General features: G+C 41.6%; 1 protein-coding gene across 3 annotated transcripts; it reads left to right on the forward strand.

Moving 5' to 3' along the window:
- The first annotated feature begins 450 nt into the window (after positions 1-450).
- Positions 451-18,027, forward strand: lig1 (ligase I, DNA, ATP-dependent). 3 transcript variants are annotated; one of them, XM_033997930.3, is made up of 26 exons: positions 451-614; positions 1,430-1,504; positions 1,954-2,140; positions 2,455-2,584; positions 3,047-3,169; positions 3,365-3,781; positions 4,440-4,593; positions 5,130-5,243; positions 5,786-5,842; positions 6,536-6,708; positions 7,163-7,329; positions 7,972-8,048; positions 8,481-8,572; positions 9,083-9,182; positions 9,975-10,060; positions 10,713-10,828; positions 11,827-11,922; positions 12,760-12,870; positions 13,793-13,864; positions 14,239-14,383; positions 14,476-14,558; positions 14,709-14,861; positions 15,656-15,709; positions 16,613-16,756; positions 17,169-17,261; positions 17,503-18,027. In XM_033997930.3, the coding sequence occupies exons 1-26, from the start codon at positions 598-600 to the stop codon at positions 17,578-17,580; spliced, it is 3,114 nt and encodes a 1,037-aa protein (XP_033853821.3). In that variant the 5' UTR covers positions 451-597; the 3' UTR covers positions 17,581-18,027. The 3 variants fall into 3 exon arrangements, with proteins under 3 accessions (XP_033853821.3, XP_058868386.1, XP_058868385.1); XM_059012403.1 differs by lacking the exon at positions 451-614 and adding an exon at positions 691-1,251 and having other exon boundaries at positions 3,368-3,781; XM_059012402.1 differs by lacking the exon at positions 451-614 and adding an exon at positions 692-1,251.
- Positions 18,028-18,078: the final 51 nt, after the last annotated feature.

An 18,078-nucleotide genomic window follows, 5' to 3' on the forward strand; every position in this document is an offset into this window, starting at 1 on the left:
GGCCGCCACGCTCGACCGTGACCTTCCTAAGGCAGACCTTATCATAGCCATAGCTGGCTTTCTTTCCCTCTTTCAGTATCATGGCGTTTAAAAAAAGTCTGGTTTACTTTGAAAAAAAGTTAAAGAAGAACTTCTTCTAAATAGAAATCCTGTGACTTTTTTTTTTATAGTCTTAAAAAATATATATATATATTCATCGGGTTGGAAAGCGACATTACCCCCAAAGTATCTGGTTACCGTCGTGTCGATCAGATGTATACAAAGAAACAAACACATACATAAATAAAGCACGACCAAGCTTTTTGGACCACGTATAAAATAGCCTTGATTTACAAAATGCATGAAATTACTGTAAATCGACAGAATGTCCGGTTGATGTTAATATTAAACTCCGGGTTGGTTTTTGATCGCCCCATTTCTTTGCTTGTGTTTTTTTTTTTTCCTGACCTTGACGTCACTTTCGCGCGTTTGTTTGGAGCTGGCGCGCGCGGGGAAAAGACAGCTAGATAGGAACACAGGAGAAGTAATATTAATAAAAATCTTAACAGTAAAATATCTCCTGTAAAATACCGCAAACAGCGTGTGTAAAACGTGAAAATGCAGCGGAGTATAGCGTGAGTATCTTTTTTTTTTTTTGTCTTCTTTCTTGCAAGTTGCAAAGTTAGGGGCGGGGGTGAGTGAATGAGATCACAAAGTGAAAGCGCGCAGCATTTACAAACTCAGATAAGACTTTAAGAAACATTTGTTAATACAGTTACACGTGCATTAAATTTGCAGGAGTTGACTGTCCTTGTGGACCCATTTACGGGTTAAAACTTCAGTACGGCAGGCGTGCCTCTACAATACAGAGCACGATACGGCAGCTGATTCCGCTGCACATCATTAATACAACTTCACATTAAGTCAATACAATCGAATTATTTCTGTGTCTTCAGCCCTTATGTAAACTACTGGCAGAAGTCTTTTGGGGGCTTCTTATGGCAGTAGAGTTTGTACTGGTAACCCATCTTTAAAATGCACGGTCGGAGTCCAGAATTTAACGAGTAACCCTACCCGTAAAACGTTTCATTGTGCAAACCGAACAGATGTCCAATACGAGTAAGGCAGTACTCCCTGAGATCTCGCGTTTTTGCATTTTACACTTCGATTTTGGAGCCTGCAGATATTTCAGAAGCAGTTCATAATCGACGACGCTGATTTCAGAATTTGATTTGAGTTGTACCACGTCATGCTGTACCTCTATGAAGATAGGTTAGTTAATATGGTGCAGTATACTGTATTCTGTGTGGTAGTGAATGTTTGTGGCCAGCCAAATTTTTCATGTTTTACAGTATGTGAAGTCGAAGTGTGTTTGGTTGTTAAGAATTGATTCGTGACAGCTGAGATTTATTTAATTTCAATTTTATAGATATGTGTTTTTCCTGTGCAGGTCATTTTTCCAGCCGAAAGGAGGGAAGGAGAAGCAAACAGTGAAGAAAGAGGAGGAGACTACAGAAAAGAAAGTGTAAGTTGCAGATCTTTGACCAAAAGCTGAGGGGACACAAAGCCACTTTCTCAGGAACAGTGTCTTGACAAATCTTTGACCAAAAGCTGAGGGGACACAAAGCCACTTTCTCAGGAACAGTGTCTTGACAAATCTTTGACCAAAAGCTGAGGGGACACAAAGCCACTTTCTCAGGAACAGTGGCTTGAAACCTGGTTCCAGGAGACCTAGTTTGAGGTTGCTGTATCAAACTCCAAGTCTGCCCTTATTTTTACACTACATTCTTGGCCTTGAGAGGAGATAAGGTTGAAATCTCCAAAATCACAAACAGTAGCAATATGGTTAGCTATGATGAGGTTTGACAGGTGTAGTGTTTTTAACTGTAACTTTGTTTTTACTTTCTGTATCGCTATCTAATCACATATGTCACCATTATAAAAACATTTGAAAACATTTGTTTTGTATTCCAGGCCCCTCAAATCTCCCCTGAAGCCTCAGAACGGAGTGCATGAATGTGATTCGCCGGTGAAAAGGACTGCGAAGAGATGTCGAGCAATCCTAGACAGCGATGATGACGAGGAGCCAGAAAGCAAGGACCAATCGGATGACAGGAATGTCCAGGGGGACACGCCCACTCCACAACCAGAAAAGAAACCGGTAGAATTAGGCTGTCACAGCTTGGGGATTTAGAAGTCTGTCAGTGCTGCAGTGCCCAAAAGTGTGCAAGCAATTTATAGCAAGACTAGGGCTGAGGATTGTAGTGTCGTACTTAATAAATACCCTGGTATCTCTGAATTTAACAGTTAACGGTCTACTCATTTTAAGAAGTTATGTAATTCCATATTGGGTGTTGGGTGACCTTGATAAATGTCTCAAAGAAATGAACGGCTGTGTGTACATTATTCCTTTAAATGGGTATTTGTGGTGTTGTGCTTGAATGTGTGTTTTTTCCTCAATTTTCTGTCCTACAGGATCTCCCCAAATCTCCACCTCCCTCCATGAAAACAGACCCCAGTTCCAGTGCGGATTCCCCCATTGATCAGTCACCCGTCACTGAGGCTTCTGGGACGTCTCCATCCGGCATTCCCAAACGAAGGACTGGTAGGCCCTTTTCTTGTAAACAGGGAAGCTCTTCCTGTTTTTTAAATCCAGATTGAAAATAATATTTTTTTACAAAATAGCTTTTCTAACTTCATTTTCCTATTTTTATAATCAAAACTGCTTTGAAAAAAAACAAACAATTCTATAAAATGTTAGTTTTAGACCCTTAACTGTTCTATTTCTACAAACTAGCTTTTTTTTTTTTTTTTTTTTTTTACAATTAAAACCACATTTGTTAGCTGTCTTAATTTCTGGCGATTGCCTGTTCACCTCAGACTACTATCACTAACTATCTTTGTGTAGGTGACAGATGATCTATTCAGGGACACAAAGATATATCTAGTAAGTAAGAGTTCTGAGTGAGGAAAAATGGGCAAAAAAGATCCCCCAACCTCCCCCCCCCCCCCCCCCCGTCGTTCTGTAAATCAGCCCTGTTTACCGTATTTGATTTGAATTCTTCAGCTCGGAAGCAGTTTCCGAAGAGAAAGCTGGAGAGCACAACAGAGGGGCGGAGCCAGTCCTCCGAGGAAGGAGAGTCAAAAGGGAGCGAGCCAAAGAGAGTGCGGCGAGAGGAGGCGGGCACAGGCAAGCACGCCCAATCATTGAGGGCCTTGTACCATACTGCAAAACTAGACAACACAATACCTATCACAATGCTGCCTATCTCTTCTCCACTTGTCATGAATTCTGTATTTCTAGCCGTAGCAGGGGATCTGTGTGTGTGTGTTTGGCTTTGGGAGCTTTTGTGTCGTCTGTTTCTCAAATGTGATTTCTGTTTAGCAGAGGAAGTGACTGAAGAAGACATGGAGGTTACAAGTGAAAGTGTACCCAAAAATAATCTGAAGAACGAAAATGCTGATGTGGAAAGTGTGCACAAGAAGGGGGAGGAAACCGATGCAGTTAAGGGGGAGGGTTCACCCAGAAAGGAAGAGAAAGAGGCGACATCACCCAAACAGGAAGTGAAAAAAGAAGTCAAGGTGAATCCGGAAGTGAAGAGCCCAGGGGTTAAAGGTAAAAAGTCACCCAAACAGGAAGTGAGAAAAGCCAAAAGCAAAAATTCACCAAAACAGGAAGTGAAAAAATTGAAGCAGGAGCCAGAAGAAGTTAAAAGCCCAGAGGGAAACAGGAAGTTGGTGCAGTCAGAAGAGGAAGTGAAGGCGGAACCACCCAAGAAGAAACCAATCAGCAGCTTCTTTGGTAAGCTTTTTATTAGTTTTGTTTTTTGATGTATTTATTTTTATTGTAACCCCCATATCCTCCTGTATTTATTGAGTTATTTTAAATAGCAGCATGTCTGTGGTAAAGTAGCCTTCACATGCAGACTGGAGACAAAACCGGAATTTTTATAAAAAATAAGTATTTTTCCCAGATAGTCATTCAAAGTAAACATTAGCACGGTGGCCAAACAAACACTTTCCTAAGGTAAAGTTCATGTGTAGCAGCGCCTTCGCTAAACTATGCACTCTGTAATTCCACACAAAACTGACGTATCTAACTCCCCACCCAAAAACAAAAACAGTTATTTGTTCTTTTTAAATGGTGTGGTGTCTTCTCCAGGTGGTTAATTGACTGATTGATCAGCCAGCCAGGATCTGCCTGCCTAGCACTCTCAGGCTGTTCAATCACACAGTGAACCTTCCCAGAAAGACACCAAACCAGTGGACTCCTTTCAAGCCGTGTGGCTGTGCAACGGGCGGCCATCTTGGCTCTAAGCCTAACTGCTTGTGAGCCAAGATGGCTGTCAGCCACAGAAACACATCAATGCAGCGCCTCAGTCTGTGAGTTCAGTAAGTGTTGAATTATCCTCCTCGTAACACCTGTGCATTTTATTCTCTCGGATTCTTCTGACCTTCAGCACCCAAGAAAGCCGCTGCCAAGTTAGAGAAGCCGGGTGACAAACCAGCCAATCAGCTCTCGTCTCCTGAAGGAGGCAGCAGCACGGAGACCAAGCCAGCCAATCAGCTCTCGTCTCCTGAAGGAGGCAGCAGCAAGGAGACCAAGCCAGCCAGGTGAGAGGGTGTGACTCATGAGAGACAAAACGGGTTCTTATTAGGCTTGAGCTACAGCAGGTGGCGTTTATAACCACCCCCTGCTGCATGCAGCAGTAGCAGGAGAGTGTTAAGAAGACATCCAGTTGGGAAGAAGCGTATTGTAATGAGTATAGACAAACTGGACAGCCAAGCATGGTCTGATTTCTTATGAAGATGGCAAAATGGTTACCAGTACAAAATCATTTTAGTATTGATTTAGACCTGATTGCGTGACATATTAAAGGTTGTCTAATAGTCTACAGTGTTGCATATGACAAGGTGACTGATTTGAACCCAGCCTCCTGAGGTGAAGGCTATAGCATTTAAACTGCTGCCCATCCCACTGTAAGCTTTATGAATTAAAGCTTTATGCTTTGTTACGCTGTACCAGACCATGTTTCAAATGGAATAACCATTTATTAGTTCCAAATACCCACATTGCATTCTACATGGAGCGTTATTGTTTAGATACAATAATGTGTTTTATTATAGTCTTGCTTATTTATCTGTCTCAGTTTTTTCGGAGGATCAGCAAAGACTGCAGCTGCTCAGGAGACCTCCACAGATTACAATCCATCGAAACAGAAGTATGACCCTGTGAACGATGCCTGCTGGAGCCAAGGCCAGAGGTGAGACCAACAGGCCTGTCCGTCTGTTTTCTGTGACCACACAAAGCAGAGGGAACATGAAACCGCCACGAAACCAAAATTTCCAAATCTAACATGAAATACTGTACTACTGTAATGGCTTCCGGTAGACTCTTTTTTTGGCGATATTTTTAAAATTCTGTAGTTTCTTTGATTACATGATGTCTAATAAAATGTCAGTTATGCTCATAAATACACACACTTTTTTTTTTTTTTTTTAATTGTTTCAATCATAAAATTCTAAGTGATGCAACACCTTTGGGCATAGCTGTCGATGTGCTGAACGGCCTCCTCATGTTTTAAAAGTGTTCTTATGATCGTGTGTTTTCCATTTAAAAAAAAAAAATCAAAATAATGTAAAAAGTGGCTATTAAAACACGGTGTCTTTCCAAATTTCTGTTTTATCTGATGTATCCGAGACTCGTCTTGGGGGAGTGATCTCTTTTGTCACCTGAAGCTAATCACATCTTCATTTCCCTCCTTCCCGTCTCCAGTTTTTGACCCCTGTGTTTTGACTTGTGCAGAGTTCCCTATCTGGCTGTGTCCCGGACGTTTGAGAGAATTGAAGAGGAGTCTGCCAGGTAAGCTCGTTGCTCCCTCACCCTCATGCTTTTAGTCTAACTCTTTGTAACATCAATTCTAACTTTCTACTGTTTTTTGCGATTACTGTAGTAAAATGAATCACTTTCAAGTCTTAACTGTTTCTGTGTCCTTAAGTATTTCTATTTGTAACTGTAAACTCTTTCTAACTGTCTCCAAGTCTGCTTTTTTTGTGATTACTGTAGCAGGGATGGAAATAAGACTCCTATTGCATAGCAGTTTCACCCACTCCAGGTGTTAATTTGAGCTTGATTAGACACAGTGTATAGGTAATAAGCTCGGGTGTGTCTTACTAAACTCCTAGGAAAACCAGGAATGGATCAAACTGCTATGCAATGGGAATCTTGCCACCCCTGCTGTAGTAAAATGCGGTACCTTCAATGTACAGTGCAGCTGTTGTCGCTTGGAAGTCATGGTGTCGTAGTATTACTGTGTTGTTCAGTGTAGAGAACCACTTGTACAGAGCATCAGTCTGGATATATAGAAACTCCCTCTGTACAAACGCAGGCACTTTTCAATGGAGGGTCTGCGGAATGGATTGTCAAGCCTTGTTGTTGCAGCTGATCTGTTGAGATCCTTCATGGAAGGTGTTGTGTGATTAGCGGATGGGAATCAGACCAGCGTCAATGGGCTGAATGCCTGTCTGTCTCTGTATTTATCTTCCCTCTTTCCAGGCTGCGTATTGTTGAGATCCTCAGTAACCTGTTCCGCTCAATCGTGGTCCTAACCCCCTCGGACCTGCTGCCCTGTCTCTACCTCTGTCTGAACCAGCTCGGACCCGCCTTCCTGGGTTTGGAGCTTGGGGTTGGAGAGACTGTGCTCATGAAGGCTGTTGCCCAGGCGACAGGTAAACCCAGCGTGTCTGTCTGTCTGTGTGTGTGTGTTTGTGTACTGCTGGTATAGCATTTCAGCTGGCATCTTTACAGCAGTGTGCACATTTACTAGAACGCGTTCTGTAGTTCTGATTTGTTGTGCATATCAAATCAAACCACTATCTACAAATCTTGGAAAATTGTCAAAATAGGCAAATTAGTTATTGTTTAATTTATTGATGACTTCAATAGGACGCAACATGCAATTAAAAACAGTAAGAGAAAAGGAACACATAGCCACGCATGATAAAATCCACAAGACTTTTTAGAAGTTGTTTAAGATGCCTAATCTTAAGGTGTTCTAATACATTTGCACACTACTGTATTTTTTTCAGTGTTAAGGAATATAACCGCACTCGGCTTGACATGAGACCCAAGATAGCTGGGTCAAGTTCGATCGCTAGTGTCAAAACGGTTCTTTGTTTTCAGGTCGTCAGCTGGACAGGATCAAGGCGGAGTCTCAGGAGAAAGGAGATCTAGGATTGGTTGCCGAGAGTTCCCGTAGCAACCAGCGTATGATGTTCACTCCGCCTAAACTGACCGCCGTGGGAGTTTTCAGCAAGTTGACTGACATTGCCAGAATGACGGGGAATGCGGTGAGAGATTTGCTGTGCAGCTAAAGAACCTAGAAAATGAAAAAGGGTGATAACATAGTGTAAATACCACATTGGGTTATCTATAGAGACAGAAACGTCTTTCTTTGAGACACTCAGAAATAGTGTTTTTCACGGATTTCACTGTTTCCGTGAAATTTACCCAATGCCGTGTGTAGCATTTGGTTTCCTGTGAAAATTTGCATTTCTGAATGGGGGGGCGTATCAGACTTTCTAGAGGGGGGAGGGGGTGGGGCGTGAAGAGTGTTCTAATAATACAAGAATTATGGTAAAAATACAACCTTTTAAAATAAAATTTTGCACAAATCTAAATGTGAATTTTACATACTACTTTTTTTCTGGAAAACTGAGCTTAAAGCACAGATCCAATGGCGGGGCGATTTTGTGTTTAAGAATCGTGGTCTGCTGGCTAATTAAAAGCAGGAGAAACGTGTTGTGTGTTTTTTTTTTTTTTTTTTTTAATAGTTGCTAGCGATTTCGTTTATTTTATATTTAAAAGGAACTAGTGGCAAGTTCATCAAAATGTTAAGAAAGAGTGTAGTTAAAGGAATGAAGTAATCCTGTTATGAAAGCAAATCTTTTAAAAGTAGGTGGTGAGTTATTTATTTCTTTTTTTCTCTCTAGTCCATGAACAAGAAGATTGATATCATCAAAGGGCTGTTTGTGGCTTGTCGATTCTCGGAGGCGCGCTACATTGTGCGGTGAGTAACAAAGTCATTGCATCAGTCTTTATCTGTTGTGCATTTTCCGTTGTTATAGATTCATGCGCAAATGCATTCGAGCACAGTTCGTTGCTTCTGTACTTTTAATTGATCGTGCATCTGAAATCAAACCACTGGAACTGCAAATCTTAAAATCAGTGATGGTCATTTTAATTGATGACTTTAATAGGTCACACCTGCAATTCATTTCAAATAGCAAGAGAACAGGAAGTCTAAATTGTAAATTTAGACTTTTCAGAAGTTCATCATTTTTATTTGTGGGACACACAAGTCCCTTAAAGGGTTTAAAACTGACCGTTTGAGACAGATTAATGAAGTTATTTGCCAGCGACAGTCACGTGAAGGACACAGAGTTAGTTTAGTTTGCCCTTTTATTTCTAACGCCACTGTCTAACTCTCCTTGCTGTGCAGATCCCTGGGCGGTAAACTTCGCATAGGACTTGCAGAGCAGTCTGTATTGGCAGCTTTAGCACAGGCAGTCTGTCTGACACCTCCAGGACAAGGTCTGTCTTTCTTAAACTCCAGCAGTTTGAGGTTATAGCCAATGCTATCATATTTTTCTTACTTTGTACTATTTTGCTATGGAGATCTCATGTGCAGTTTTGAAAGAAACACATGTTTTAGTACTGATAACTTGTATCATAGGTTCCTAGGTTATTTATTATCATGGTCAAAGCATGTCGCTGTTCTTTTGATGTATGTACAAATTGAATTGGCAGCCACCTCCTTAAAGCAGTAGGTTCTGCTACTCTCATTAAAGTCCTTATCAATATTCACATGGGTATAAGCTAGTATTTTGTTTTATAGTTCTGTATATATTAGGGAACCACCTGTCCTATTGTGATAAACTGGCCTTCTTACTTTTTAATGAAAGTTTTCTCATGTTACTGTAGATTAATAATATGCACATGCATGCATGTACTTTTGTGTTTGAAGCTTTTGCATACAGAAGCGTTCCCAATGCCTCGATCCCTGTCGATTTTCTAATGCTCTACGCTCCCCTGTCTGTCTAGAATTCCCCCCCGCGGTGCTGGATGCTGGGAAGGGAATGTCTAGCGAGTCTCGGAAAGCCTGGATCGATGAGAAAGTGCTTCTCCTCAAGCAGACGTACTGGTGAGAGTGCCCTGGGTTTCTGTTGCAGTTTACAAACCTTTATTATTTATTTTTTGAAAAACATTGCACTCCCCTACCATTGCTGTGTTAGAGAAACCCTTTCTCCAGGACCGTGACCCTCACTTCTGCAAATTGGTGGGTGCCACAGCGAGATACCCCGATACGCATGTATTCCACGTCTGTTTCTGTTAGCATGGAATAGCCTACCAGGTGTAGAACATAAGAAAGTTTACAAACGAGAGGAGGCCATTCGGCCCATCTTGCTCGTTTGGTTGTTAGTCGCTTATTGATCCCAGAATCTCATCAAGCAGCTTCTTGAAGGATCCCAGGGTGTCCGCTTCAACAAAATTACTGGGGAGTTGGTTCCAGACCCTCACAATTCTCTGTGTAAAAAAGTGCCTCCTATTTTCTGTTCTGAATGCCCCTTTATCTAATCTCCATTTGTGACCCCTGATCCTTGTTTCTTTTTTCAGGTAAAAAAAGTCCCGTGGGTCGACATTGTCTATACCTTTTAGGATTTTGAATGCTTGAATCAGATTGCCGTGTAGTCTTCTTTGTTCAAGACTGAATAGATTCAATTCTTTTAGCCTGTCTGCATACGACATGCCTTTTAAGCCCAGGATAATTCTGGTTGCTCTTCTTTGCACTCTTTTTAGAGCAGTAGTAGGATCTGAAACACTGGGAACATTTAAAAGGCTCCCAGCAGGGGAGAGTGGTGTGCTAACAAGAAACTTGATGGACCGAATGGACTTTTCTCATTCTCAAACTTCTCTTATGTTTGTGTCTCCACAGTGAGCTGCCTAACTATGACGTGATTGTGCCGGTTCTCCTAAAGGAAGGAATTGATGAACTTCCTAAACACTGCAAACTGACTCCAGGTAATGTGTTGTGTGCACACCCTCTCTTTCTCTGTTAGATGCAGTCTGCCACAAACGTGTAGTGGACTGGAGACAGTAAGAGCAGCTGCTTCCAGCAGTATCAATGTGATATGGGGGCAGGTTAAAATAACAATACAGCCATAAGAACCTAGGAACATTTACAAAGAGGAGGCCATCAGTGCTCATCCAGTTTCTAATAGCTGATTCATCTCAAAACTTTAAGTCGGGTCTTAAAGGATCCAAGTGATTCTGCATCAACAACATGACTAGGTAACCCATTCCATCTCTCTCACCACTCTCTGTGTGAAGAAGTGTCTCCTTACCTCTGTCCTAAGTCTATCTGAAACCTAAGTGACCCCTGGTCCTGGTTTCTGTGCTAGGGTTAACCAAGTCAGTTTTTTAAGATTTTAAAGACCCTCACTTCTCCTCTAATTGTTCTTTGTTAAAGGCTAAACAGATTCAATTCCCTCAATCTTAGTAGATCATTCCTCGCGGCCCAGGGATCAGTCTGAAGTGGTGACCGGAATTCAACACTGTTTTTACCTGTGCATTCTCCTTCGAGTTGTACTCTACTGTTTCCACCCTAGATGGCGCCGGTTCAGTTTTCTCTCCCCAGTGTCTGTCAGTCTGACCCGTTGAGTGTCTGTTTCAGGGGTGCCTCTGAAGCCCATGCTGGCCCACCCTACGAGAGGAATCGGGGAGGTTATGAAGAGGTTTGATGAAGCCGCTTTCACCTGTGAATACAAATATGATGGAGAGAGAGCTCAGGTAGGAGTACTGTGCCTGTTGATGCCTCTTATTTCAATGGCTAGCTGTAAGGATCGTTAAGGGCTCAACGGATGACACTGGAGCCCAGCTGCAGTTGTGGGAGTTACTCCTTATTCTAGTGGACCAGCCCGGACAACGGGACAAGGGATTGATAAACACACACACACACACACACACAGGGTTAGGCAAGATATGTAAGACAGGCACCTGAGAGTGCGAGTGAAACAAGCTTACCTGAATCCTCTTCTGATATCCGTGCCCAAGCTGTCTCCCAGAGAATCAGGTAACTGATCATGATCTGATTTCTGTTGATAACTAGGTGCCACATTTGTTGAGTCTAACGATATTTACGCTATAGATGTGTAAGCTTTATGAATGGAATCTTACTAACATTGCCATTGGTGTTGTGTGCAGTCATTTGCAGACGCCAGCTATGAAGCTCAACACATAAACAATTGAGCTTTATCATCAGTGGGGAGGAAAACACCAAGAAATTAATCATTTTTAGGCTTCCGGTTCTTAATATATATTGGGGCGTCATAAAAACATCCGAATTAAGTTACATTTAGACTTGCGGTTAACAATTAGAGTAAGTTCTCATAACAGTATAGTTAAAGAGAAAATTAAAATAACAGGTAGATACCAGTTAAGAATGCTACAAAAATTACAAAGGCTCTTAATGGGTTGGAAAGTTTACAAACAAACATAAGAACGTTTACAAACGAGAGGAGGCCATTCGGCCCGTCTTGCCAATAGTTGAATCTGTAAAGCTAAAAAAAAGACAATAAAATCTGTCCTTATTAGAAAATGGTTGATTGGTGGGATAAGCTAGAAACACATTGGCTGTTTGTGGGTAACTCAAAAATTACCTTCTTTTTGACTGGCCTCTTTAAAACCACTCCCCTGAAATTGATCAAACTTGATACAGTCATTCCAGAGTTTTTAAAGATGTGAGAAGAAAGATTAAGGTGACCTACTTGTGTGTGTTTTTTTTTTAGATCCACATTCTTGAGAATGGAGAGATTCACGTTTACAGTCGAAACCAAGAGAACAACACCAGCAAATACCCTGACATCATCTCCAGAATACCAGAGGTACCTGTCTGTCTGTCTGTCTGTCTCTCTCTCATCAATATCTCTACGTTTACATGACAAGTTAAATCCACACCAAAATCAAAGCGCTATGTAATCTTGGAAATTAGGAATAGCTGTCTTTCCCATCTTACCTTAATTTCAATTGCTGAACATATCCGCGTCGCTTTGCCTATTCCAGTCAAGCATACTAATAACATTTTGTTTCTGAAATGTTTACCATTGCCGTCTCCTTACTATCCAACACCATCTTCACAACTACCAGTGTTTTCCTATTGGAAATACTAAAAGGAACGTAATAAGTAATGACAAACGTTTTCACAAAGTCTTTCTCGGCGTCTTCAGTGTTGTTTCTGCATGTGTGTTAAGCTGAGGGAACACGAAGCCACTGTGGCTTGGAACTTGGTTTCAGGAGACTAGGTTTCAGGCCACTGCACGGCACACCAGGGGAGACCTGGGGTTTGATACAGCGACCTCAAACTAGGTCTCCCGGTCTCCTGGAACCAGGTTTCAAGCCGCTGTTCCTGAAAAAGTGGCTTTGTGTTCCCTCTGCTTTGTTGTAAATCTACACGTAGGCATGTTATTTAGTGCCTCAGTGTTTCATTTATATGATGCAATTTTACATCCCTGTTTAAGGCACACGTTCAATCTCTTTCTGTTTGTTTTGTCTTTCACTCTCTTAATTCACGGAACATTGCCAACGCTTGTCAAGCATGTTGATTGGACCAAATATCGAAGAGTCTGCTTTTATTATGCCGCTGTTCAAGCAGCATCTCCTATTTTCTCCCTCGTTTATTCCTCCCGGGTTCGCAGCTCTCTCACTCTCTCTTACTTTGGCAGGTCAAGAAGGCGGGCGTTGTCTCGTGTATTATTGATGCAGAGGCCGTGGCTTGGGACAGAGAGAAGAGGCAGATTCAGCCTTTCCAAGTGCTTACCACTCGCAAGAGAAAGGTAGGATCAGAGAGCAAGTCACCGAATGTGGTAACAAATTATTTTGTAAGAAAAAATAAGTTACTTTTGTTACATAAGTTTTGAGAAGGACACTGAATATTATACCAGTCTTGGCAGTCAGGAAAATCGGAACAAATGCTCCACCCAGTCATTCAGCATTGTTAGTAAATGAAGCATGTTTATGGTACCACTGGACTTGGGAGACGGATTGCTCATTAATCCTTAGTGGTCCATTTATTCAGCGCAAGTCAGGTCCAATTTATTTTAGACGCATTCTTTAAAAGTATTTTTTTTCACAGTAAAACAGGTTTAAAAGGCTCTGCATATCAACAGGACACTCAGTACTGCATCTCCAGCCCTGCCCCACCCCTCGTTCGCTATATTTTTCAAATGCCTCTTAATAATAGTACATACCGATCAATCATCTCTTGATCACTCGTTTTATCACCAAACTCCTCAATAATGCGATCCAAGTCGTTATTTTATTACTATAACATCTAAAAAAAGCTCTGCAAATGTCTGTGATGTTCTCTGAGCGCTGGATGCGGAAGCAGCTGTCTTGTTTATGTCCGTGTTATCTATGTGGTGTCCGGAGAAAAAACGACTAGAGACCCGTTTTTTGCGTCTTTTTGATGATGTCGGACCGGGTCCGACATAGGACCGCAAAGGGTTAAAATCCTTAGCATATTTTGAATGATCTGTTCAGGGATACAAATACATTTAGTGAGGAAGTAGTCTGAGTGAAGTTATCCAGCAACAAACTCCGCATCCCCAGTTGTGCTGCTTCCCTAGAAAAAGGAACATTTTGAGGGGGGGAAAGTTAGGTCTTAAAAGATCCTAATGATTCAACCAACAGCAAGACTTGCATCAGTGCCCTCATCGTCGCTGGTGATGTGTTATTAAATCAACAAATTTGTTGTAGGATGTTGATGCCTCGGATATCAAGGTTCAAGTCTGCGTGTACGCCTTCGATCTGCTTTATCTCAATGGAGAGGTAAGTGAACACCACCCAAACGAGATACCTGCTAAAAACTCGGCATCCTTTATAAATAGATTGTGACTAAAAACTGTGCTTTGTTGCAGTCTCTACCTCTGAAACCCCTTTCTTATTTATTATTATTATTATTATTATTATTATTATTTATTTCTTAGCAGATGCCCTTATCCAGGGCGACTTACAATTGTTACAAGTTATCACATTATTTTTACATACAATTACATTATTTTTTACACTGCAGAGAGCCGCACGGTTTCTTTCAGATGTCTTTAGTGAACGAGACGCCAGGAAAGCGTGATCCGTGACGACTTCTGAACGTGTGTCGAGTGACGTTGCTGCTGTATAATGCCTTCCTTTCATCTGTTTCGCAGTCCCTGGTCCGCCAGCCCCTGTCTCGAAGGCGCTCGCTGCTCAAAGACAGTTTCGTCGAGAAGGAGGGGGAGTTTGTTTTCGCCTGCGCTATCGACTCCGACAACACTGACGCCATTGCGGAATTCCTGGAACAGTCGGTCAAAGGTAATTTAGGAAAGTGAAGCTGTTCACTGTGTAAACTGCAGTGCGATTTTAAAAGCTTTATGTCTGTGTCTTTATTTTTTTTCTCCTCTCAGACTCTTGTGAAGGGCTCATGGTAAAAACACTGGAAAAGGATGCTACTTACGAGATCGCAAAGAGATCGCACAACTGGCTGAAGGTACTGTTTTTATACCTCTTACAAACCCAACACATCACCCTGTCAACCACAGCTCATTAGAGGTGACATAGAGTTTAAGTTGACTGGCATGTTCTAGTGTATGTGACAGCCACTAACATTAATCTAACTTTAACCTTTTCTTTTTTTAAGTTAAAGAAAGATTACCTGGATGGCGTCGGCGACACTTTGGACTTGGCTGTGATTGGTGCGTTCCTGGGCAAAGGAAAGAGAGCCGGGACGTACGGAGGCTTCCTATTGGCTTGTTACGATGACGAGAACGAGGAGTACCAGTCCGTCTGCAAGGTCTCCCTGTCTTTGAATGAGAATGGCGTGTGTGTGTGTGTGTGTAGTTCTGATTAGCTGTGTAGTTCTGTTTAGCTGTTTGGTTGTGCAGTTCTGTTTAGCTGTGTGCCAGGTTTGTCATCTATTTGCAAGGTCGGTATGGCTTCCGTCTTTTATGAGTGCTGATCCGGTCTGTGTGTCTTGTCGGCTCAGTCCCTTAAACTCTGGGATTCGTCTTCGTTGGACTCTCTCCCGGGCCACAGTGTGCTTTTTGTAGCGTGGTCTCATCAGTGCATTATACAGCAACAATAACAACAATTCACATTTCTATAGCGTCTGTCATCGCAAGGGTCCCAAATTACTTCTCACACACACAAAACGTGAACCATTTAACCATTACATTAGAAATACCAAACTTGATCAAACACCAAATGTGGTTTTAATTGTAAAAAAAAAAGAGCTAGTTTGTAGAAATAGAACAATTACAAGTCCAAAATGTAATAAAATGAATTTAAAAAAGAATATGCAGTTGTGATTTGTAAAATAGGGAACCTGAGTGAGAGAAACGGTTTGTCTGTCTGCAGCGTCATCATACGGCATGTTGTAACGTTGGATTTATTTTTTGGGGATGTTAATGTTACGTTGTCTTTGCTTCGGTCTCGTACTCTGTTTTTTTTTTTGTTGTTTTAATTTTAAATAAAGGAATCTGATTGAAAAAGATATTGGAGAGAGGCCCAAGTAGGAAGCAAGTAATGAGTAGAGTTGCAAACGGGGTGGCTGAGTTAACGTGTTTCTCCCTGTCCTTCTCACGACAGATCGGAACAGGATTCAAAGATGAAGATTTGGAGACACATTTCAACTTCCTCAAGGTAGAACAAACACATCGCTCTTCCTCCTCTTCACTTCAGCGCTCTCTAACTAAACTCACGGATTGGTCTCAGATAGATAGATAGATGCTCACCAGGATACATTAGTTTATACAGTAAAGTGTTTTTTTTTTTTGGTCTTGCATTCATTCCATTTCAAAGACTGTTTCTAATGAAGCTGAATTGCTAGATACTTATCTAAAGAAGGTACTGTAGTGTGCAAATGTATTTGGTAAAACATCTGAAGATCTGTCATTTTCATATCCTTTATAGACCTGCCTGTATGAAGACCGCTCAGTAATCAGTGATGTAGGAAAAACTTTGTGCTTTAATTAGGCATCTTAAACAACTTCTAAAAAGCCTCTTGCATTTTACTATTTGTGGCTCTGTGTTCCTTTTCTCTGACTATTTTAAATGAATTGCATGTGTGGCCTATTAAAGTCATCAATTAAATTAGACAATCACTGATTTACATACTTTGACAATTTTCCAAGATTTAATTTACAGTGGTTTTATATTCCATACCCACAACAAATACAATGGGGTGTTCTAATAAATTTGCAGATAACACTGCGGCGAGTCATGCTCTGTCCCGTCCACCCCAATATAAGTGGGGTCTGGCATGGCTAGTGCTAAGAGATCTAACACAACTTGTTATTTTTAGTTTCCAAATGTTCTAAATTTGTCAAATAAAGTTTTGTCCTTTTTTTCTACAAAATGTTGTTCTAACTTCTTCGAAATATGCATTGTATCTGTTGCCCTTTCTAAAAAACAGACCACTGTTCCCCATATGCATTGAAATTAAAAAGCATTTTTGGATATACCTTTTATAAAGTACCTTTTTTATCTGGTCTGAAATGTGGTACGTTATTAGTGTTTTTACTAACATTTTGTTTAATCTTTCAGGACCATACTTTGCCGAAACCCCGCCCCTATTACCGTGTGGACCAATCTACAGAGCCGGATGTGTGGTTGGATGCGGTCCAAGTGTGGGAGGTCAAGTGTGCTGACCTTTCACTGTCACCTGTTCACAAAGCAGCCATGGGATTGGTCAGTATATATATAATACCATCTGTGTGTCCTAGTGCATGTCTACTTCAAAAGGTGGCAACACAAACTGATACTTTAAGCACGGCACAAAAACACAGACCAGAGGACACAGTTGGAATTTAAGTGGTGAGGACAGAAGGTGAAGTGGTGTGGGTATGGAATGGGTCAGTGAGCCATGTTACTGATGCTGAATCACTGACATTGAAAACAACGTTTTGAGAGAGTTACTCAGAACCGGATGAGCCCTGATGGGCTGGATCGACAACTTAGCTAGACGCTCTCCTACCCGCTCCCCTATTTCTCTGCTTCATTTTCTCCTGCGTCCTCTGGTCCCTGGGGGCTCTGCTGTGTTTGAGTTGCCAGCTGGATCACGGTTCTGTACACTGAGCTCTGTGCTGTTCTGTTTCACAAGGTGGATCCAGTCAAAGGCATCTCGCTGCGCTTCCCAAGATTCCTGAGAATCCGAGACGACAAGAAGCCAGAAGATGCCACCAATGGATCGCAGGTAAGCCAACGAGAGAGGGGTGAAGTAGGGGCAGCATAGGCACGGACTCCCTGGGGCACGACCACCCACGGGGGGGGGGAAATAAGGGGGTGCTCAAACCACTAACACCAATGCCTAGTGTTGTTACTGATAACAGGTTCTAGTGGGGCGTGACTTATTATTATTATTATTATTATTATTATTATTATTATTATTAATGAATGTTTTAACCACCCAACAACATTCAAAACATTTATTTTAGGTGGCAGATTTGTACAGGAAACAGCAGCAGGTACAGAACCAGGGCTCTGAGAAGGCTGACCTGGAGGATTATTACTGAGACATCTTGAGACCGCGCCAGCCAGCCTGGGCTGCGTTTCCATCTCCAAGGTGAAACCGGGCTCGGTACGCTTTTCAGAATTGAAAAACAGGAGTTCATATTTAGATGAAACATTCCAAGGTGCTGCCTAGCAAGGGTTAAAGTAACTAATCCATTTTTCAAGGTAGACTGCTTTAAAAAAAAAAAAAAAAAAAAAAAAAAGAAAAAATAGTTAGAAAATTGAACATCCCAGCGAAGTGTCATAAAGACAGCAATTCACTATACAGGGTATTTCACAAAAAAAAATCGTAGCGGTACTAATGTGTTCACAAATGTTTTTAAAAGGCTGTACACCTCAAACCCTGGTCCTACTAACATACAGCGTTTGTGCTGTAAGTACTTTTGGTTTCTAAGTTGTGGTGCTTTTGAGCCTGTTGACAATGAAATAAAGGTTTGCTTTTTCTAAAATTGTATTTGTGGCTTTTTCTGTTGCCCCTGTTCGTTATTTTGGACCATCTG

This window comes from Acipenser ruthenus, chromosome 44, assembly GCF_902713425.1.
Source record: "Acipenser ruthenus chromosome 44, fAciRut3.2 maternal haplotype, whole genome shotgun sequence".
NCBI classification, from domain to species: Eukaryota; Metazoa; Chordata; class Actinopteri; order Acipenseriformes; family Acipenseridae; genus Acipenser; species Acipenser ruthenus.